This window comes from Leuciscus leuciscus (assembly GCF_965113295.1).
Source record: "Leuciscus leuciscus genome assembly, chromosome: 7".
Classification (NCBI taxonomy): Eukaryota; Metazoa; Chordata; class Actinopteri; order Cypriniformes; family Leuciscidae; genus Leuciscus; species Leuciscus leuciscus.
This window is the reverse complement of record NC_138731.1, coordinates 15973886-15998131: the sequence shown is the minus strand read 5'-3', so window position 1 is coordinate 15998131 and position 24246 is coordinate 15973886. Positions and strand designations below refer to the sequence as shown.

Sequence of the window (24246 nt, the reverse complement as noted above, 5' to 3'; positions counted from 1 at the left end):
GTAACAAGGGAGTCCACTACAAGAGAAATGGGAGAAAAACAATGGGTAAGAGCTGAGTTATGTGCAGATTTATTAGTATTTGTATTTAACCCTCTGATTATCTTCAATTGGGCCGACACTATCTTTGGGGTCTCCAGGGACCCCAGACAATAACATTTAATTTTGTAACAGAATAATAGTTTTTTATTTATTTAAAAAAAATTTTTTTACAAATGTAATTTTACTCCGTTTATTAATGTTTTTACTCAACTTTTGTGCAGTTTTTGGAGGATTTATGATATCTTTTATATTTCTATAAATCAATAAATAAATATTTATTTATTTATTTAAATAGGCTTTTTACAAAAAACGGCATTTTATGTAAAATTCACTTTATAAAAGACCCATATTTCTAACTTTCGTTCAAGGGGATAACATGGATAATTTTACATGGTTTAATGTAAGATTTTTGCCCATTTTTTCAGTAGCACCTCAATGCAGAACACGAGATCCGGGGGGCGGAGTTGGATCCAGATAAAGGGGTGGAGATTGGTAGGTTTAGGGGTGGGTTTAGGGATTAAGGGGTGGAGATGGGTAGGTTTAGGGGTAGGTTTAGGGATCAGGGGGTGGAGATGGGTAGGTTTAGGTATATGTAAGGTGGGAGGAGTTGGATCTAGATCCGACTCCTCCCCGTGGATTTCATGTTCTGCAGTAAGGACCATCTCCATTTTTTGGAAAATGCAGTAAAAAAAAAAAAAAAAAAAAAAAAAAAAATCACTTTAACCACTAGATGGCTATAGAGCGCCACTATATGCTATTTGCTATTTAACTAACCGAAAGATATCTTTTCACAAGTTGTATTAAGTTGGATTCATATCTAAATATGATAAAATCACAATTATAACAAAAAAAAAGTACTTTTTGTCAAAGTTTAGCATTTTTTGTACTGAAAAAGTTTTTCAATAATGTTACATTATGATTGGAATCAAATCTGAACAATATGTTACAAAGAGAAATGTTGGAGTCTTTAGATTTGATCATTTATTTCAATCATCTGTTTTTAATATAATTCTACAATTTTAATCAACATTTCAGTTACTAACTGTAACAGAACAAAAATTAACAAAAATTAACAGAAATGAACAGTTATAGTCACAGTTATTTTATATTGAGTAAAAATACATGACATGAACATCAAAATGCAATGAACTCTTTGATCCTGGTATTTGAACTGTGTGTGTGTGTGTGTGTGTGTGTGTGTGTGCGTGCTGAATTGTTTCGTCTCATCCTTTCATCTCTCTCGCACTCTCTCTCCCTCCCTCTATGTGTGTGTGTGTGTGTGTGTATGTTTTTTGCATTGTTGGAAGTTTGCCACTTTATTTCTGTCTATGTGTTCTGCGTTGTTTCTGATTTTGATGATGAATTTTGTATATTTACTATGCGGGGTCTCCAGGGACCCCGAAGACAACTAGTGTCACTATTTTTTTTCACGCTAACATAAAAACAGATATCATTCCAATTTTTAATTCTTTTTTTGTAGATCTAGAAAGTGTTGGGAGCCGTAGAAAGTTTCATACCATTTGGACAAAGAGAACCTTTTTTTTTAATTTGAGCAAAAGTAATTTGCAGGTTAAAAAGATCCCGAAGATAACCAAAGGGTTAATTAGTATTTGCTGCTTGATAGTTACATCCTCCAATTATTTCTGTTTTCATGGTAAAATGTCATTTACAATCTGAATGGTAACATCCACTTATCCCATAAAAAATGCTTTATAGCTTTGGTCCATGTAAATTTTTCCTTTTCTTTGCTTCCGCTGCTGGTAACCAAGGCTGAACTTTTTTTTATTCTGCCGGCTTCATGGAATATCATATTTTTTTCTTTGCATGACTGGGCTTTTATATAATTGCAAAATGGCTTATTTTACTGTCAAAAATATAAAATTATATTATCAGAAATGGTAGTAACAAATAATGTGTTAATAAATTGTATTATTATGATTATTAATCATTTATAGTGGAGTAAAGTTGCTGTGTGTATTTGGCAATAGTTCATATCAAATGAAATGGTGGAATGCTTGTGAAGTGACACTCAGAGCAGCTCTAGACATGAAGTTCATGTGGAATGACCTCATGAGTATATGTCTAGACAATACTGTGCTCTTATTCACTCTGAGACATGTAGAACATGGAAACTTCTTTTTGAAAAGTATTTTTTGCAGTTTAATATTCACAGACACTAGTCCACATCACAATTTGATCATAGGGCCCTAGTTGCTATTGCCCTGTTAAAGAGTGGGTTATTAAATTGTTGTTTTATAAAGTTATAACCATTAGTAAGAAGGGTATGCAGTTAAAAAGGGTTCCCTCTCAGTACACTTTATATAGTGCTCTTCTTGTTAAACAATGTCATATACTTTGTTGGCCACTGAATAAATTATTGTTTTAGTTATGCACTGTATGGCGGTATTTAAAAAATACATATCATACACAAAATTAAAAACCACCCAGCATTGGTAACTTTTGAAGGATTTCATGACTTAAAATGTGGGCTTTTTAAAATTTGCATTTAGCATTCAGTAAAGGAGAAAGGGAAATGAAAACAAAAAAGATTTTAAAACATGGATTGTAATAACTTTTGGTGTGTTAAATGAACACTGCTCAGTGTCCACACATACAGAGTGTTTAAGTAACACTGAAGCAGTGCTAAAGTTATGAGATCATTTATTAATTCCAGCCACAGCTTAAGATAAAAGAAGACATAAAATTTCTCAAGATCTCAGAGGATGATCAAACAACTCCACAAACAGCATTGACAGATTCACTTATTACTAACCAGTTTGACTTTTATTTATGTTATTTCACATATGAAATCAGTTTCATTTGAAGTCATCATGATGGCGATCAGTGTTTGCTCTTAACTCGACTTTTTAACATTCATTTTCTCTTGCAACTGTAACTGTGCGTTTAAAAGGCACATTTGTTATGGTAAAAAAAAAAAAGCCCAAAAAAGGTGAGATTCATTAATGATGTACTGTATCATGTAGTGGTCTGATTCTCTAAATCTTCTAGAGTTTAATCTCTTATTATTTGTGTGATGTCCTTAGTAAAAAAAACAACAGTATACTTAAGCACACTTTATTCAGTAAACTTAAATGTGTTGGTAGTGCATAATAAATTGGTATACTTCAAGTCTGCTCAATTGGAACAACTAATTTTGTACTTAATGCACTTTAGTTGTCTGAAAGTAGTGCTGTGATCCAACTAAAAATTGTTGTAAAATTTACAGCAACTTTCTGGCAATTTTGGTTGCCAGTAGGCCTGTACATTTAAATCATAAACTACAATTATACTGTAAAATTATACAGCAAACCTGTAAAAGCAGCAAAACAAGAACAGCTGTGAATTTACAGTTCTGTGCTGTAATATTTACAGTATGTTACTGTTATTAATAATGGACTGAATTAAAGCAACACTAAGGAACATTTTTTACCTTAAAATAATGTTTCCAAAATCGTATCAGTGGTTCATCAAGTCATAACAGGGTGAAAGGCACTTCTGGATTCGCTTTGCAGCCTTATATCTGATATAACCACACTATGCAAGTTTGCCAAACCGGGCCGCGTTTCTGTAGCTCGAATGAGACATAAGAAAACTACAAATTTGACTTGCTTTACGTCAAGCGTTACAATAGTCATTATTTAGTTTTTCTTCGTTTCTGATGTCGCAATACATCATACTTTCATGAAATCATGCAACATACTCTACCTTGTCTGTGGACATCGTTCATTCCAAAGCCGGTGCTGGATAAACAGCGAGCGTGCGTGCGACGATAGGCTGCGGACGGTGAAATGATTTACGACAGCGGTAATGGTCAATTCCGCTTCCAACCTGTAGGGGGACCAAAGAGGAAAAGTTCCTTAGTGTTGCTTTAAAACCTGAGATAACTCATTTCATTTGAGGAAATCAATTGGTCAATTGTCATTAAATATTTATACTGTGAGCTTATTTCATTTGAGTCCACTAAGACTAAAGACTTAAATGACTTAACTAGAAAAATCTATTTAACTAAATCCTGGTAGTTAACAACAGGAAACACGCATGAGATGAAGAACTTAACAAAATGATCATCAATGCATTAGCAACTATACAGTGGCTGCCTTTAAATAAAGCAACATGCAGCGTCAGTGTTTCTCAGCTCATCCTGGACTGAAGCACAGGCTCTACTCTTCAGCTCTATGGTGGCCCACAAAACTCAACAGAAACCCTTTAAAATCCCAACAGATCATTAAACACTAACAGATCTCCACTATATCATTATGTGCAAAAACATATAAAATCACATAAAGTAATTCACAGAATTTTACATTTTTTGTTTAGTAAATTTGACTGTGAGATTTTACAGTAAACAACTGACTTCCAGCCTTATCAACTGTTCTTGACCAGAGTCTATTCTTTGATTATGAAGGTGAGGTGGTATAGATTTCACCTTATTGATTGTAGTTGTCCTTTGATTCTGCAGCATGATTTTCAGTTGTGATATAATCCGGTAATTTGGGTTTTAAATATAAGTTACTGTGTCTCTTGAACACACACATATATCAAGAATCAGCATATGAACCTCAACAATGGTGACAAACAAAATATTCAGATAAACAGATCAACTCTGAATATCACAAATCAAGCTACTAAAAAGTCACATCAAAAACAACAACAAAAATAAGTGCTAAAGTGGAACTAACTTCAAGTCTCATTAAAATACACGTTATCCATGCTGGTAGTTCTTGTAAATTGAGAGCATTGGAAATGTATTAATATTTATAATCCCCTTACAGTGGCCAACACACCAGGATTGAACATTTGCTTAATACTAACATTTTATAGAAATTCCCTATAGTATACCAACAATTCACTTATCTTGTGGATGTAGGATACACAATTAACATCTAGATTCAAACCCGTGTCCCTTCCGTACAAAGGATTAGATTAGGCATTCAGTCTTTGGAGATCAAAGATGGAGCCATCTCTTAAAGATGGGTACCACTATGGCATCTTTGATTTCTTTTGGCATGGTTTCCTCACCCCAGTTGTTGGTCAGGATGCTGAGGAATGCGCAGAGCATTTCCGGGTTTGCCAGAGACACCATCTATACCAGCTGCTTTGCCACTGGTAGTCTGATTGATCCTCCAGATTTGGGGGCAGGTCAAGGTTATTCAGAAAAGGCTTCTGTGGGATGGAATGCAAAGCTGAGGGGTCAACTTTAGAAGGCCTGTTGAGCAAGTCAGAGAAATGTTCCCTCCATCGATTATGTTTGCTTTTTCTTTTAGAAGGATGTTATCATCAGCAGAGAGTGCATGATCTTGAAGGGCCATAGACTGCTTTAAGTGCACTAAAGAATTTCTTGGAATTGCATGAGTCTGCAAAACTTTGGACTTCTACAGCCTTGTGCTCCCACCAGCCATCCTGCATTGCACGCAGCTCTCTCTGGGTCTTCCTCTGTTTGTGTTTGAAGCTGTTTTTCTTAATTTTGCCACTCAACATATGCCTTGCGTTTTTCCTCCATCAGTCTGCTAATCTTTCCGTTGTTCTAGTCAAACCAGTCTTGGTAGACTCGTTCCTTGAGGCCAAAGGACTAGCTCACACATGATCTGCTTGAACTGGTTCCACTTCTCAGCTTGGTCTCCACTCAGTGGCCCATGAGCAGTCAATGCATCATCAAGACGCTGTTAATATAATTTTTGCACAACAGGGTTCCTTAGTTTTGTAAGATTATACCTGGCTCTGGTTGGCTTGGGCTTCTTTCGATGCAATGGGGCAATGTGAAGGTTGAATGAGGACCTGGTCAATCTATTGTCTGTCTAACACTCGGCACCTCTCATGGCTCTTGTAATACGGACGTCACACACATCCCTCCTACGCAAAAGGACAATATCAATAAGATGTCATTGCTTGGATCTGGGGTGCATCCATGACGTCTTGTACTTATTGGCCATTTTGAAGAGGGTGTTAATAATTTTGAGGGTGTTTTCTATACTGTGGCAGAAATAAGGAACTACATTGACCAAAATGCAATGTGGTTATTAGGAGAGGTTCGGTGAGACGGAAGGACGTAGCGGGATTATTTAAGCAACAGGTGTGCGGGGTTAAGGCGGGGAAGTTTGAAAGACAAAGAGTGAACGTGAACTGGACGAGTTCGGGCTGTTGGAGTTTTAAATAAACCTGAGTTATCTTGTGTCTCTAAGCATTTCGCTGGCTGCACTACAGAAGAGTGTTGGGATTATCTATCGCTGTCTCGATTCCTGAAGGACACTCGTTCATCGGCTGTGTTTGGGCTGTGCGTGAGCTGAATAAACATTTGTTATGAGTTTATATTACAACGCCGCCAAAAAGGACGAACTCGATTGAAGATTGCTGTGTTTCTAAATATTTCGCTGGCTGCACTGTGAAAGAGGGTCTGGATTGTCATTGTTGCCATTCCTGAAAGACACTCGTTATCAGAAGTGCCTGGGCTGAGCGGGAGCTGTACATTGCAGCGCTGTGAGTGAGTTACTTCTTTTCATTGTGGACTGTGAGACACAAAGCCAAGATACTATGCGTCTGACTCCAGGTAGGACTGGAACAGTAAACTCTTCCTCTTAACAAACTATTCACTCGCCCTCAACCTACAAAAAAGACACTACAAACTGAGATCTCCTACACACACACACACACACACACACACACACACACACACAAACGCACACACACACACACACACACACACACACACACACACACACACACACACACACACACACACACACTTACCCCAAATGCAACAAATGCTACATTTTCAGGTGTTTTCAAAATTGAGGTGAAAGGTTATTCATGAACTATCAGTTTAAGCACTGAGTACTGCTTTTATGTACCGCGGAAAAAAAGAAAAGTCAACCTGATGGGGTGGGTTTTCTTTTACAGTAAAAACAGTTTTCAGTCGGGGGACATTTTACAAATCTCGCAAAATGAGGAGGATGAAGAGGCTGCAAGTACTAATAATGTGGATAGATTCCATAATGGAAATGATACAGAAATGTATGGGTCCGAGAACGTTTCAAGCTGTGTTGGGAAAAATGCGCGTTCCAGAAAATGTATTGTTCTGCAACTTTCGGGTGTGAAGGCAAACATTTCAGTATATTTGCGATGTACTTCGCACTCGACTGTATCGCAAAAAAAAAAAGAGAGGAGGGGGAATAATAACAGTGGGCGGGGTTTTGTGTGACATCCACCTGTGAATGCAGACACGATGGCTGTATTGCGTTTACATTACACTGAGATCCGATCACAATGCGTCCTCGACTACCTCCAAACCTGGACACGCTGATTGGATAACACTCCGATCAGAAGCGCGTTTACACTTGTCTTTTCAATGTGTATGTGGACAACATCCGGATACAGGTCGCATGTTAATGCCAAGTGTAAACGCAACCGTAGTGTCTTTTATCTTCAGTTGACTTCACAGGTTGTGGTTGGAAGTCAGTTGTAGTTGTTCTCTTTCCTTCATTACTTCTTGTTAACAGCAGGTGTTCATCATCAATGACACTTAGTGTCTGAAATAGCTCACATTTTCATTCACTCGTCAAGTGGACCATAGTAAACTAATGTAGGGAATATTGGGTAAAGGGTTTAACCTGGGGATTATAATATAGGGTTTATAATGTAAAATTATCATTTTTTTGTACACAGTTACAGGTTTTTTATGTTATTTTACTTTAGACATGTAAATTCACCAAAGTCTATTTTTGTAATTTTATAATAATTTTATAAATATTTTCTGTATTTCAAAAATACAGGAAAAATCGGTCAAATAAATGGCAAAACTACTGTAAAATTTAAATTAAAATGTACAGTGTACTTTTCAATTAATTCTCTGCAACATGTTTAGCACATGAATAACATTACACCTTTTATTTTACAGAGACCTGTTGGGGAGCATACAACAGAATGTGAGGGAACAGATGAGCATATAGAAAATATCACAAGGGCAAAAACACTCTTTCACAGATTTCATCTTGACAAGCATCACTATAAACTGACACCTGCATGTGTTCTTCAGTTAACTGCACATTCATTACTGTCCCACGGGTCTTGTGCTGAAGAGAAGCTGATTCAAACTTTCATTCAAAAGCTTTTGATGATGGACTACCAAGCAAGACACATTGATGTTGAGGAGACGAATGATGAAGGTCACACTCAACAAGGCAGAAATGATTCATCTCTACGTGAAGGAGATTATGATAAAATGTTTTTCGAATTAATGTCTAATAGAGAAACAAGTAAACCTGACCCTGTTCACCCGATGGATGTTCAGATGGCTGTGTTTCATTGTGCTGATGGTTTCCTGAAGCAGCTGATGGTGACTAAATTGTCCCAGTGTCAGTACGCTCTGCCTCTGCTTGTTCCTGATCCATTCACACAACAGATTGAGTTTCCTCTCTGGACATTCAGACAAATCAACAAGAGCTGGAAGATGAGAAGCACCTACAATGAAACCATCAGTCGAATCCACCCGATCTACAAGGCACAAACTCCAATGGTGGCTTTCTTCAGGTTAGGCTATGTGTCTTCATCCAAGTCTCAGCTGATGAACAGCCTGATCAATGAGAAACACAACACGTTCTTCCACAGGAACTGCCCAGGCAGCAGCAAAACCAGAGTCCTGATGGATGGAGTGGTGGAGATCACCTGGTTCTGCCCCTCTGGAACATATGATGATAAATTCACTAACTGTGTTGCATTCTGTAATCTACATGGTGATGCAGGAGACCATGAGAAACAGCTGCAGATCCTCACTGAAATGGCCTCAGTCAATGTTGTTCTTCTATCACAACTGGACCGGAATGACAGAAGTGCAGCAAAGATCCAGAACCTGTACAAGGACTCAAAGCCACTAATTTTAATTTTTGTTGAGAATGATTCAGCATGCACTGAGACACGGAAAGGGAAATTCAAAATCGGTTTGAAAAACAGAAATCAGTCAGAGGTATCTGAAGAACTCAGAAGAGCTATAACTGACTGTCTTTCAGAATCATCTTCCACTTTCAGACTTGAAGATGTGTCCAAACACTCAGACATCAGAGTAGATGAGGAAGATGATGATGATGACTGCAGGAGAGGAAGAGAAGCAGCACAGCAGATGATGAGTTTACTGGAGAAGAAAGTTCTGAGAGAAATCAAAGAATCATTTCTACCTCATCAGGGGGAACTGTGGCATCAGTGGAGTCTGAAGAACAAAGAACTACATCGACCTCAAGGAGATGAACTTGAAATAGAAATAAGTAGAAAACAAACAGAAATGAAGAAAATTCGTCGACAGCAGTATGAATCAGACATCAGTGAGTTTATGCAGTTCTTTATTAAAGAAATGAACTCAGATGCTGCAAATAAGATATTTTTCATTAAATGGCTTGGAATTCTCCTGGATGAATATATCTCAGCTGACCTTTATGCTCTACATCATAAGTTTAATGAAAAATGGTCAGCAGTCGTAAAAATGAAAGAGAATCATCATGAACAACTGACAGTTGAACAAACTGAACTTGAGAGAATAACTGAGGATCTTCAAGCTGCAGCCTTTGGTCTGGAGCACATCATCAGGGAGATCGGTCAGATCTATGAATCCTGTTCGTCTGTGAAGAAGAACAAGAAAGATCTGGAGTTTCATTTCTCTTCACTCCCGAGTCTTGCAGCAGAGATGATGATCTCTGGACTTCCACTGGAGCTGATGGATGGAGATGCTGCTCAGGTTCCTGTGATCTGGATCTCTGCTGTTCTAGATGAACTTATCAACATACTGGGAGACCAGAGAGTCTTTGTGCTGTCAGTTTTAGGGATTCAGAGCTCTGGGAAATCCACTATGCTGAATGCCATGTTTGGACTTCAGTTTGCTGTCAGTGCTGGCAGGTGCACCAGAGGAGCTTTCATGCAGCTGGTCAAAGTGTCCGACGAGATGAAAACACAGATGAAGTTTGACTGTATTCTGGTTGTTGATACTGAGGGTCTACGTGCTCTAGAACTGGCAGAAAGGTCAACTAGACATCATGACAATGAATTGGCCACAGTTGTTGTTGGTCTTGCAAATCTGACATTGATCAACATCTTTGGAGAAAACCCATCTGAGATGCAGGACGTTCTTCAGATTGTTGTCCAGGCCTTCCTGAGGATGAAAAAGGTCAGACTGAATCCCAGCTGTGTGTTTGTGCATCAGAACGTTTCAGACATCACAGCTGGAGAGAAAAACATGGAGGGAAGGAGACGACTGCAGGAGAAACTGGATGAGATGACAAAACTCGCTGCTAAAGAGGAAGTCTATGATGCAGAATGTTTCAGTGATGTCATTGCATATGATGTACGGAATGATGTGAAGTATTTTGCTCAGCTCTGGGAGGGCAGCCCACCTATGGCACCACCAAACCCAAAGTACTGTGAGGATATTCTAGAACTAAAGAAAACAATTATGTCTCATGCCTCAAAATCACATGGAATAAGGCTGGCAGACTTAAAAGGTTGTATTAAAGATCTCTGTGAAGCTTTACTTAACGAACGATTTGTTTTCAGCTTTCAAAATTCTCTGGAGATTGCAGTATACAAGAAACTGGAGACCCAATACAGCAAGTGGTCCTGGAGTCTTCGCAGTGCCATGATGGAAACTGAGAACAAACTACACAACAAAATAGAAAATGAAACAATTCATGAGCTTGAAGAAACTGATCTTCAAAGAGAACTGAAAGAGACAAGTGATGAAGTGACTAAATCAATCTCAGAATTCTTTGAGAAAGATGCAGATGCAAATATACTAATACAGTGGAAAAGTTATTTTGAGATAAAAATCCAAGAGCTTCAAGAAACCATTATTAGAGATACAAAAAGGAAATTAAATGGGATTCTTCAGCAACGAGATCTGAAGAAGGTGATTGATGCTCAGAGGACCCATCATAAAAACACTCTCTATGAAAAGAGCAAAGGACTTGCCTTAAAACTCAAAGACAAAGCAAATGATGAAGAAACACTGAAGAAAGAGTTTGATATATTTTGGAAACGGTGTGTGGCGACGATCATCAGAGTCAATCCTCCAATCAAAGACATTGACATACTGAGAGATGTGAAAACTCTCCTCAGTTACATATATGAAAGTGCTCCTGTAGGGGAGAGCAGTGAGAGCAGGGATGTTTTTTCTGTACCTAAGTATTCAGATTATGTACAGTTAAAGAAATCCAGTGGATTCACAGGACATATAAAAAATGACAAAGCAGTTAAAGAGAATTTGGGTTACATTTTATCTCAAGAGGATGAAGCCCAAATAAGAGCATTAGTCACAGATGTTGCTCAGCAAATAGACAAAAGGATCATTATATTAAACATCGCAAAAATGGGTTACAATATCAGCTGCATTCAACAACTCATAGATTATATCAAGGAAAGAGAAAGACAACATCAGGAGGGACGAGTGACATATGTGTTCAAGAATGAATTCTTTATCGATTTTGTTTACTCAATATTTAAGAGAGCAAACAAGACATTCATTCACCAACACTGTTCAGGGAAGACAATGATCCTGTTCTCTATTTGGAGAAGAAGAAAGAAGAGTACTATAGTATTTTCCAGAAACACCTGCATGGATCAACATCAGCTGCCATTTTTGGTGAGATCATCTGTCAGGGACTTAGAGAGCCCATTGAGCAGAGTGTCTACAAGAAGACTGCCAGATATCTGGCAGATGAACTGCGAACAAACTGTGAATCACTGAATGGAAACAGATCAAATCTGGAAAAACACAAGTTTCTGGCAGAAAATGAGAATTTTTCTGCATACATGGACTACATTAATTATCCCAAACAACACTTAATGAATTTCATTATGCAGTCAGTTTGTACATCATTGATAAGTTCACTGTCAGTGTTTTACCCAAGGTGAAAGAGAACATTAAACTCATGCTGCAGTTTATCATTGGAGCAGCACATGAATCTACTAAACAAGTTAAAATGAACAGTGGAGATGTTGATTTGTGGTTGAAGAGTTTCACACAGGAGCTTTCAGGTGAGCTGATCTTCTCTGAAAAAGACCTCAGTGGAGTGATAGTCGATGGTGTTGATGATTTCAGCCTCCTAGAACAGTGGTTCCCAATTCCAGTCCTCGTGACCCACTGCTCTGCACATTTTGTAGGTCTCTCTTATCTGACACACTCAGGTCAGTTCATGGAGTCTCTCCTAATGAGCTGATGATCTGGTTCAGGTGTGTTAAATAAGGGAGACATACAAAATGTGCAGAGCAGTGGGTCACGAGGACTGGAATTGGGAACCACTGTCCTAGAAGATGTGATAAGAAATGAACTTCCTTATATGTTGTCAGACGTCATCTGTAGATTCAGTGCTAAAACATTTGATGAAAAACTGGACCTCAAGTTCAGACCAGATGAGATTCTGATTGATCACTTCTGTCAGGGCTGTTGGGCTCAGTGTCCGTTCTGTAAAGCCACCTGCACCAACACCATTGAAAACCATGATGGAGATCACAGTGTTCCTTTCCACAGAGTGACTGGAATTACTGGAATGCATTTTGATGGAGCACAAAATCTTTGTACACTTCTTCTTAATCTTTAAATAGATGTGTGTTACACTTTAAAAAAACATTACATCCCCAAGTCAAAAATTTCAAGTGACCGATAACATCTACATTTTTCAATTAGTCTGACGTATTATTTCTCATTGAGCCAATGTTAACAGACTATTGCAACAAGAATTTCACTTGGGCCAATTGAAAAATTTAGATGTTATCGGTCACTTGAAATTTTTGATTTGGGAGGGTTAGACATTTTTTACAGTGTAGAAATGCCCCTTTAGAAAACTTCTGAATTAGAAAATTACTTTTTTTCAGTGTAGCAGTGACAAAGGTCAAGAAGCACCTTGGATTTGATTGAGTTAGAAAAACAAATTGAACAATAGAGCATTCTGAATGCAAACGCAAAAGTTTAATGCCCATAATGTAAAGATGTTTCAAATTGAAGAAATAGATAGTGTCCATGCTAATAAAGCCCAGGGCACACTGAGGAGAGGAGAACTTTTGTAACAGATGTTGCTCATTAAACAGAAAAATTATAATTTAATTTAACATTGCAAAAATGGACTACAACATATGCATTTAAATACTTAAGGCTTAACGTCAAATGTGTAAAGGCAAACAATTGAGGATTTAGTACTTGTACAAGAGTTCACTGCATATTGTTGAAAAATATATATTGTAGTGTAACTAAAATAATTGTGTCTGTTCAAATTGAAATGTATACCCCAGTATATAATTACATGATGACACAATGATACTCCAGCATATTTCATGACGATAAAATTCCCATGGCCTTTAGTCAGACTACTGAAAAGCAGTGGGCTTACACTCTGTGTTGGTACCTGATGCTAAAGGGTTCTTGGTGTCTATATAGTAATGAACACAATTCTTGAACATGTAGTAGTATTGTACATGATAACAGATTGCTAAAAAACAAGATTCACTAGGATACCAGCCAAGACAGGCATTTTGACATAATTTTGTGTGAGACAACAATGGGCCGGGGCAATAGGGGGCGTTAGGGTTAGGGGGCGTTCGGTACGCAATGAGAGTACTGCGGGTGGTGAATTGCTGTTTTTCAGTTCAGTTTGAATATTGTTACACCCCTATTAAATAATTTTTTTGTCACCTAGAGTGAAATTTAGTTTATTGTGATTTACTTGCATCGTTGAGGGTTTCAGTTTGTGCTAAATAATGTTCTAGAAGAATCTAGATCATAAAATTGTCTGCTTTAAATTATTTAAATTATTCTTATAAATTATTATTGTGTTTCACACTTGGGACAGTTACTAATTTTTGTGACTAATTGTTCACCAGATGTAACAAGAGAGCTTCCCCCTTCAATTTACCTGTCTTATTAGAATGTATATTTAGCTGTTCATTTCTCTTCAGTTTAGTGCTCAGACAAACATTGCAGACTTGTAAATAACGACCTTACTCAGTTTCCCTTTTTCCTTAAGTGTTGTTACTTTTTTTTTTACCTTTTTTTTTATTTGTATGGTTTTGTCTATGTTCAAATAAAGAATTGCCTTTGATGCCACATCTGAGTCCAGTTTGGTATCTGCACTTATAGGCTCCATCCAGTTTTTCAGTTCTGACAGCCCGATCTCACGGGAAAACGTAAAAATTCTACGAGGTGGCTTATTCGTACGAATTCATACGACCTGACTCGTACGAATTAGTACGATTTTTGCAAAATCGTACATATTTTACGAATTGGCCAATTCGTATGAATTCATACGAATGACCTACCCCTGACCCCGCCCCTAAACCTACCCATCACGTGGGTTTAGACAAATCGTACAAATTCGTACGAGTGAGGTCGTACGAATTAGTACGAATTAGCCAACTTTTTATCATTCGTACGAATTCGTACGAATTAGTCGTGAGATAGCGTTGGTTCTGATGAAACATTGTGTCGACAACTCCCTCAATAACAAAAACACAAAAACCATATTCAAAGATTTTCAAAATAGTTTTTCTTTTCCTTATTGGAAGTTGTAGTTTGCTGATTTGAGGAAGGCTCTTGTATTAACAGAGTGGAAAGATAATTTCATAAAATCAGTGTTGTTATCTGTTGATTTGATGTTCCATGCAGAAAAATCCAATAAATAAATTTGAAATAAAGATATTCTGTATAAAAAGATGCACAATGACATGGCACACAAACACTTACTCTGGCTGAAATAAACAATTAAGCAGTTGATATAAAAAAAATAAAAAATAAAGTGTATATATATATATATATATAGTAAATTAACATTTGGATGTGGTCCTACTCTTAAAATAAATGATATTTCATGACAAAATGTACTATTAAGTTTGTAATTTATCAGTGGAAAAATCCCTGAATGATCTTCCTCTGAGTCATCAGTGATCGCAGAAGTGAAAACACAGGCTGACAGTGCTGGAAGCTGCTAACCCAACCTACAATTTTTATTTGTTCAAAGAACATTTTCCAAACGTTCAGTTTTCTTGAATATATTTTTTGAAGGTTGGTGTAATCTTGGTCCACTGAAGGCAAGTTTGTAGAACCCAAGTGCAGTTTATTCACACAAAACATGAACATGAACATGGCGCTTACCAAGAGTGGTGACACGAAACAATACTTGACAAAGTAACAAGGCAAACATGAGGGCTTAAATATACAAGGACTAATGACAAGACAAGGGACTGATGATCAGACAATAAACCAATGACAACATGACACATTCACATGGGGAACACATGGCAGGATCACATGAGGGCAAAGGAATAACATGACAAGACATAAGACATGAAACATGAACCAAAACAAGACATGACAGTTTGGCTGCATCCGGAAACTGATAAAAGATGCCTTCGAAGGACACATTTCAAGGTCGGAAGGCATCAAGGCACGTTCAAATGCAATGTTAGTTTCACTTCCTGTCTCCTGAGATACCTTCATCTGATTGATTTTTGAAGGCAGCATAGATGTATCCTTTGCTGCATTTCATATCCCACAGTCCTGTGCTTTCCATTCTGTGACAGTTGGGCTAGAAAAATAAAGATGGCGTCTGAAAGTTGCGGCTGGTCGTCAGTTTGTGTGTATAAATGTACATTTTTGATCAATGTTTTTCACTTATGATGTCATTTCTAGCAAGAAGTTACTATTGTAGTCATTAAATATTCACTTAGTATTCACCAGAGCTCTCTCTATTTTGCTGTAGATCATTAAACCATAACACTGCCTCAGAAGTCTGTCCGAAATCAGTTTTGCGGGGAACCTTCGTGTGCAAACACTGCCTGCAAAGTCATTGCCTGATAGGGCAGCGAAGTAAGCTGCCTAAGTTTACAGATACAGCCTTAGTATAATCCTGAAACATTCTTTCAACTTAATTTTTGCTAACAACATAAAAATTTACAGTTTAATGTTATGTTAATAGAACGTAATTTAAAGGGTAGTATAATGTTCCTGAAACATTCAAACACCTGCTGTTATCAAGCAGAATAACAGCAGGTTTCTTATATTACAACCAACATGATTTTGAGACAAATGCTCAGACTTCTGTGAGCAGGGGTGACTTTTCAAAAGTAAACCAATGTACTAACTAAACATTTGAGTAAAGCTCAAAGCATTACAGTCCTCGAAGCACAAGGGTTGACTGGGTGACTTTAGTGGAAAATATGAAGTTACATTAATGCCACTCACTACCAATGTTTGATTATTTTTTATGAGAATAAATGCTCATAAAAATCATACATGGCATAAACACATACAATGTTGATAACATGAAATGCATTTTAAGTTATCCTCAATTAATCTCATAATAACTAACCTTTATTTTCTCTAAACAGTTCAACAGGGGCTGACCAGGAAGTCCCTTTTTGGCTTTAAAAAGGTCCACAAACTGTGGACTGTGTCGATCAAGGTTCTCTTCGAATTCCTGCTTTAGGTTTTTTGCTAAGAACATCCAAAATGATAATGATCGCTCTGATCGCTTACAAATTTCTTTCTTTCACTCTCTACATTTGTGTTCTGCAAAATAACTATAATAAGAGTTTGATATTGCATAATAACTCATTTTGTGGGTGAACAATTACCTTATAAAAAATATATATATATATATATTATAATAATTTTAAAAAAGACTCTTTGCACTATCTACCCTCTCTGGCCTCCTCCCTTTCAGATGGGAGGGGGAGAAGGGTGCGAACCAAACGCCCGGACAGGTATGTGGAAGTGGGTGGCCCAGGCAGGGCTAACATTTCCTGGTTCGTAGAATAAATGTGTAGGGGTTGATCTCAAAGAAGTAAAACAATTACCTACCCGTCTCAAACCTAATGGCAGCAATCCTAATAGTTCAAAACATAACCCTAAACCTAACCCTAAATTAAGGTAAATACGAACCCACCCTAAACCTACCCATGTCAAACCAAATGGCGACAAACCTTATGGCTACAAACCTTGTCTAAATAACCAGAATTAATTTAACAAACTAGGATGACCCGCCCTAAACCTACTCGTTTTAAACTTAAGCGCAACAACTCTAATGACTCTAAACCCAGCCTGAATAAACCGAATTAAGCTAAGTCAATAAACCAAGGTGAATACACATATATAACCTGAATAACCTACCCTTTTCAAAGCTAATGGCGACAAAACTAATGGCTGCAAACCCAGTCTGAATAACCTGAATTAAGCCAACTACTGCAACCTGATTTCTAACCGGCCAGAGGCCAAAAAAAAAAAGGCTTTTCTCCCAGAAAGGAGCCAGATCTAGGGTTTCCGGTAGAGTCTAACATGCGTAGGCCCGTGCATTTTCTTGGTCTCCCTACTCCAAACCTTCTTGGACAAATGTCTAAGTAAGAAGTTGTGACTCTTTCAAAACCTAACCTAGCCAGAGCCATCGGACTTGACCTACCGGTTTTAAGCACAGATAATTACTTATTGTCTCAAAACCTCAAACCCAATGTCAGTAACCCTAATAAACATATTATTATAATAATTCTATACTTGTCAAATAAAATTATTCCTGGGCTATTCTTTACTCATTTTTCCAGATCATGAAAAATACAGACCAGCCATGGCAACAGACTAAGATTTCAAACAACTAATCAGAGCCTTCCATCATTCCAAAACCCTTCGGGATGACTCAGAACAAAACCAACCACCACGTCGGCTTGCAAGATTAGCGGACATCTTAGCCATGTCAATCAAACCAGCCTTACAAAAATAAAATCCAACAACTAATCTTTGGATATACGGAAATGCACGCAATTGGTTACACATTAGACATTCTGAAAGGAATGCCTGGAAACAACACAAACTCGCATTCTCACCTCGTCCCAGGATCGTTGGGAAGAAGCTTGGCAGATTGCCATTAAATGGGCCAGATGCAATTTCAAAACAATATAGGAAACCACTATCGAATTAGCATCCCAAGTAGTTGCAAAATTCATGAAAACACCGGCCCCTTTTGAGGACAAACAACCTCTACCAACTCAAAAACAAGGGACAGAAAACTTAAACAAAAGTCTCTGGGGTCCCCTACGCCAAAAAAAGTCAAAATAACACCAGAACATGAGACACTTAAAAGACAAATAACCCCCTCAAACCAATCTTCAAAACTAACAGTCCGCCGAAAGAGTACAGAGATCAAAAGAGAGTTACCCAGAAGTGCTCACTCAGACATAGCAACAAAACAACTGACCACATCTCTCCTCCTACTGTATGTCCACACATGACTCAGATGGGAACTTCCTCCTAATAATGGAACCGGACCAGGATGATTTCACCATAATTCCACCACAGGCTTGCTCCACACCAAAAAATGTTAACCCAAAACAACAACTGAGCACTATAAAACCTTCGGTAACCCCGGTACCCCGCCTCACCCCTCTCACAGCAAGGCCATTAAGTTCCTCAGAAGCTAGTGAACTAACCGCAGACCTCCAGACAGAGACTCGGACCCCAGCCTTATTTTTTCAAAGACAGGAACACCATCAAAACAAATACAAAAATTGGACATTAACCCCCATAAAACCGATCTTCTTCTTAGGGGCCTCGAACCCCACCTTCCCCCCATAAAGAACGACCAGGTGCAAGTAGTCAGTTATCCAGGGGCAAAACTAGAACACCACTTTGTGAATACCACATTCACAAAATAAAACTCCGAGATCTCCAGAAACCGAACAGGTTATATTATCCTTCGGTTTAAACAACAGAAATAAGGGTAACACAGCGCTCCTAAGAAAAGCAGTGGAACGCATTTTAGGAGCGGCAGAACAAACTTTTCCGTCTGCAACAATACAAGTTCCCCTAATCAACTTTGACATGGACCTACCAACCCACATAAAAGAGAATCTCAATTTGCTAGATGACATCATTTGTGACAAAGCACAGTACATTCCCCTTTTACCAGGACAATCCTTCAGAACGCAAATGGGTAATATCCACTGGACGACTAAAACGGGAGAAGCCATATAAACTTGAACATAAACTTGAAGCAATAAAAAATGCAGAACCGATTAAACTAAACGGGACAGTAGTCTCGCAAACCTTTCCCAGATACACATTTTATCACCAGCAGAAACCTCAATACTCAATAAAGGTCTATCCTTCATCCTGTCACATCTAACAAAGTCTTCGGACAGACATACCTTATGCTCAGAGTTATCCAGCAGAGAGAAAAATATCTTCAGAAGCTGAGAGATACTGTGAAGTCTCATAAGGTGAGAAGAAGACTCTCCTTCAGTGCTGGAGATCACTGTGGCTCACAGACTGTGTGAGGCAGCTGTAAGAGCTGATTGTGATGTGTGTTTTAACAGCGCTCTGCACATGCGGCAGTGAACAAAAGTGAGAATATATTTACTGAGCTGATCCGCTCCATTGAGAGAAGTCGCTCTAAGGTCACACAGCTGATCAGAGATCAGACCAAGGCTACATGAGTCGAGCTGAAGGACTCTTGAACCGACTGCAGCAGGAGGTTGCTGATCTGAGGAGGAAAGACACTGAGCTGGAGCAGCTTTCACACACACAAGATCACATCCATTGCCTCCAGGTAATAGAGATCTAGAAAAACAGAATAGTTGACTTATGAACAAGATCCTGCTATGTTGTGAGAGCAGAATGAGTAGCTGACTCAAATGATGTTGTCTGGAATACTGTCAGGTGATGCCCTATGTTATTATAAATCCATCAGTCAGATGGTCATCTTTATTACAGTTATATTTATATTATAGCATATATAATATTATAGTTACATATATTTACTAGACATTTTCTGTTAAGTTAACCCTAAAGGCCAATTCACATTGCACAGACAAACGTTATAAAACTTGTTTGTTGGGTTTTGTAAGATCAGTGTGTTACGTCTGTTGGCGTTGGTCAGGGTTTATTTTTACCAATCTGAACAAGTTCAATCAGTTTGTTGGTGTCTTTTGGGGCAGTGTGGACATGACAGTTATTTTTCATAAAATTCTAAATCCAATGGCCAACTTGTTTGTTGGTGTTTGTCTGTGCAGTGTGAATTGGCCTCATAACATAACACAATCCAATGTGTAATTCAAAATAAAGGTAAAACACCTGTGAAAAATAACTAAGGATAATTCCTTCATATTAATATAGTGGGCCATGTTTTTAGAATAGATTCTAGAGTAGGGGTCTCAATCCCTGCTCCTGGAGAGCTACCGACCTGCAGAGTTCAGCTTCAACCCCAATCAAGCACCTGAATCCGTTAATAATTGGCTGCATCTGAAATCACATACTTCCCTACTATATAGTAGACAGAAAACAGTATGTGACTAATGAAGTATGTCCGAATTCACAGCACTCATAAAAGAGTAGGGGCATCTCAATCAGCTCTCTGGTTTAGTAGCCTGAGCGCTGATCAGAGAGTCGACAATCCTTGAACTGAAACGTTCGCTCCCTATAAGTCCAACAATGCACCGTGAAAACCAGGGAGCATCGATGTTCACTATGTTCCCTTAATAGAAGTTCTGAAGCATGAAACATAAATCACATGATCTCTATACTCACTATAATGACACATGATAGACGTTTTTAAAAACACTAACCATTAGTTTATTAGATTATTTCAGCATAAACATACATTGCTCGACAGGTAATGAACATAATCTAGTTAACATTTATACTTTATTTATGGCTGAAATGATGCATGCAGCTGTAACAAGCAAAGTATTTATCATAGCTGATTGAGATGCACCCTAGGCAAAAAGTACCCAGATGACCTATAATAGAATAAAGGCCTGTTCATATCAACATGAATATTCGGCATGAATCAGTCCAATTTGTGCGTGCTACACGTCCGTCGTTCAGACCGATACGAAAATATTGACCGAGTACGGGCTGAATGAAAACGCACATTTGCATTTACACTCTTTCTGTGTTTTCTTCCTGCAGATATTTTCCCTTGGTTACTTATGATTATCTTCACCTGTGTCTTGTTTCGTTTCTCATTTTCCTTTTGTGTGCACATATAATCTTCCTCGATGCAGTGTCTGATTGTGCTTGCGTTTTGCTTTCCCTTTGGGTTGTATTTTTGTTTTCCTCCTGGAATATCTTCTTTAAATAAACGCTGCAATTAGATACATGTATCTTCTCCTTGTCTGCAAACCGACACAGATACACTGTGATATAAAGTCGTCTATATATAATGTATGTACACTGTTTAAATATATATAAAATCAACCATGCTGTGATGTTTTTTTTTCAAATCATTATGTAGTGTAGATTACAATTGTATTATATTTGTTAAATGATTCAAATAAAAAATACTCGTCAAATTTTCTTCTGTGCTCAGGCAGGATTTATTATCATTTTAAAATTGATATTATTGAAGCGTACTGGACAGTTGTGGATTATTTGAACATTTAAATTGAAGTAGATTTAACTGCTTTTTAAGCAGATCAGGCTCAATAAAGCAGCACTGTATTTTTGTATGAACGCATTAAAAGCTACTTACAACTCTGACTGACAAAGACACAGTTATGACCATTTTATTATCAAAACAACAACACGTGAGTACAATCAGTGTGAATTTACTATAAATGTAAATTTTATTGTATGAGTTGAATTGAATGACAGAAGAGTGAATTGAATCAGTTTCATTAGTTACAGGAAGAATATTTTTAAGTGTGTATTTGAAAAAGACTCAGTACTGGCAGGAAATATGGCAGGATTGAATGAATAGTGCTCTCTTCCACTCTCATTGCCCACAACTGAGGTGCCCTTGAGCAAGGCACCTAACCCCCAATCGCTCCTTGGGCACCACAGAAAAAAGAAAAAAAAAAAGCTGCCCGGGTGTGTGTTCAATACTCACTACTGTGTGTGTGTGCACTTGGATGGGTTAAATGCAGAGCACAAATTCCGAGTATGGGACACCATACTTGGCGTCACGTCACTTCATTAAATTATGCTGAATAAAATTAACTTACGGTTTTATACAAACTTGTGGAGTTTTTTTTTATAATAAAAAAAATAATAATTTCTGATAAGAGAGTGCAACAATTGGGTTCCAGAAGTAAAAACACCATTCATTTTCTCCATAAGAATTACACCAACCAGATAGTCGAAAAAAAGCAGCAAAGATCTTCTTAGCTCCGCACACACCCATGAAGCGAATGGCGTTACCAAATCGATCTCAAACGCTCTCAAAATACAAAAAAAATATTTCAATAAAAATGCATATTTTGCAGTAAACTTAAAAGTATATTGCTTTTATATTATAATCAACATTTGTAAATGAGTAGTTTTATATTTCTCCATCGGTTTAAATTTGATTATGTTGTTCGCAATGCTTCATGGGTTTGCAGTTCTTTTCCTCACTAAAGCCATTAAGTACACATTCTTGTACCTCTGTATTTTGTCTGATTTTCAAATACTTTTTTGCCTCAAATCAAAGTTTTTAGTGTTGTGATTCACCTCGTAGCTGATTTTCTTAGTTCATGGCTTATAACTCTTTATCAAAGACTTTTTAAAGATCCCTACAGGAAAAATAAATGGAAAAAATACTTTTCGAAAAAGGCACTCTATAGCATTTATGATAACAAATATTTCATTACATTTAAAGAATACAAATTTAGATAAAAAATGTATCTAAGTGAAGGGCATTTTCACTAGTAGTTTCAGACTTTTAACTCACAATAATTTCTTTGCCATTTTAGTTATAACTGCGATTAAGAACATTTATCCTTCTCAAGGCATCTTTGTTGTCTATGGTCTTATGGACGGTAATGATGAAGGGGAAGGCAGAGGGCAGCTCGACTCTGCGGCTGAGCTTTTGGTGACCCCAGTGCAGGCAGCGCAGTCTCTCGGCCAGGTCACGACGGCCCGCACGCTCAAGACCGTCCTGCAGAAGCTTGGTTTTGTTCGGTTTGTCCCAAGAACGCTCATACCTATCAATCATTAGAGGTACCACTACTTAATAACACAATGACTCTCAACTTTAATAATAAGGGCTCATTTAAAAACATGAATTAACAGTTAGCCTACATTTAACAGTGTTAGATTAATACACACCATGATTCCAGCATTCTCTGAGCCTGGACCCTCTTTTCTTTAGATGTTGCATGAAACTGTCTGACTTCATTTCTGGTGAATCCAAGTTCAAATGCTAGAACGTTCCATTCAAACCCCAACTGCTTAGCAATCTCCTGCACGGATTTCATATTGATCACAGCATCCTAAAGGACAAAGAACAGTATGCATGGACATGGAGACATATTATGGGGAGGGAAACTACTAATTTATAACAATATTGGGTTACACGTTTGTTTAATTATACATTTAAGTACTGAGTAATATTTATTAACTACATGTACTTACTATAGGATTATGGTTAGGATTAGGGTTTGGTTTAGTTGGATGTAATTATGATAATTACAATAGTAACTACATGTAACGTGTAACAAGGACACTGAATAAAGTGTTGACTCACCTCTTGTGCTTTGTTTGGCATTTTATCCACTTATACAAGGATTCTAGTTGGTTCCACTGGCAAGAAACAAGTGCTACAATGCAAAGTGTGTCAGAACAGTACCATCTAATGTCTCTCTACATTTGACTTAAATGAGTTATCAGTGAAATTCCAATACTAATTCAATTCACAATCCAAATACTCTATTTAAAACACTTACAAATTTGCGCTGTTGTTGCATATAGACGTCAATGTGATTGCAGTGGTCAGTGGTTGTCATAGGGACTGTCCAACACAAATCTGCCTGGTTAAAAATTAAAACATCACATAGTCCACTCAAGGTTTTACATTAAGAATTCATTCAGTAGAATGTAAAGTGAGTGTAACCTTGAAAATTATTTAAGAATTCCTTCTCAGTTTAGCATTTAAGCTCATGTAGACGATAAGGTGACACAAGTGAAAATGATATTTTTAAATATAATAGAGTTTTACAGAAAACTTTTTTTTTCTGATATTTATGGTTTGATGAAACATGTTACAACAATACACGCTGGGGTCAAGAGGAACAACTGACTTCCAAAGGAAATCACTCCTTCTTACTGTTCTGAAAGAGAAAATAAACTAAGATATGTGGTCATAAGATGTACTGTATGTGCAAACTGTCATGTCAAAGGATGTCATAATAAGTCCAAAAGTATGCTCTGGGTTCGGGCCAAATTCCAGGGTCTGAGCTCTGTCCTTGGCCAAATACACACCAAATACACATATTTTATAA

The 24246-nt window shown here is 37.6% G+C and overlaps 1 protein-coding gene and 1 pseudogene across 3 annotated transcripts; one reads left to right on the top strand and one right to left on the bottom strand.

Annotated features, from left to right (window-relative positions):
* LOC309502613 (interferon-induced very large GTPase 1-like) lies at positions 1 to 13893 on the top strand (annotated as a pseudogene). The gene is made up of 4 exons (XR_014211809.1): positions 1 to 45; positions 7931 to 12174; positions 12361 to 12542; positions 13888 to 13893. The product of XR_014211809.1 is annotated as an interferon-induced very large GTPase 1-like (transcript).
* Positions 13894 to 21018: 7125 nt separating this feature from the next.
* On the bottom strand, positions 21019 to 23765 carry LOC309503698 (uncharacterized protein). Of its 2 annotated transcripts, none has more exons than XM_082176457.1 (4): positions 23692 to 23765; positions 23493 to 23565; positions 23075 to 23238; positions 21019 to 22950 (listed from the first exon to the last, which is right to left on the bottom strand). In XM_082176457.1, exons 2-4 carry the CDS (start codon positions 23511 to 23513, stop codon positions 22716 to 22718), a joined length of 420 nt encoding a protein of 139 aa, XP_082032583.1. In that variant the 5' UTR covers positions 23514 to 23565; positions 23692 to 23765; the 3' UTR covers positions 21019 to 22715. The 2 variants fall into 2 exon arrangements, with proteins under 2 accessions (XP_082032583.1, XP_082032584.1); XM_082176458.1 differs by having other exon boundaries at positions 23493 to 23548.
* Between the last annotated feature and the right edge of the window lie 481 nt (positions 23766 to 24246).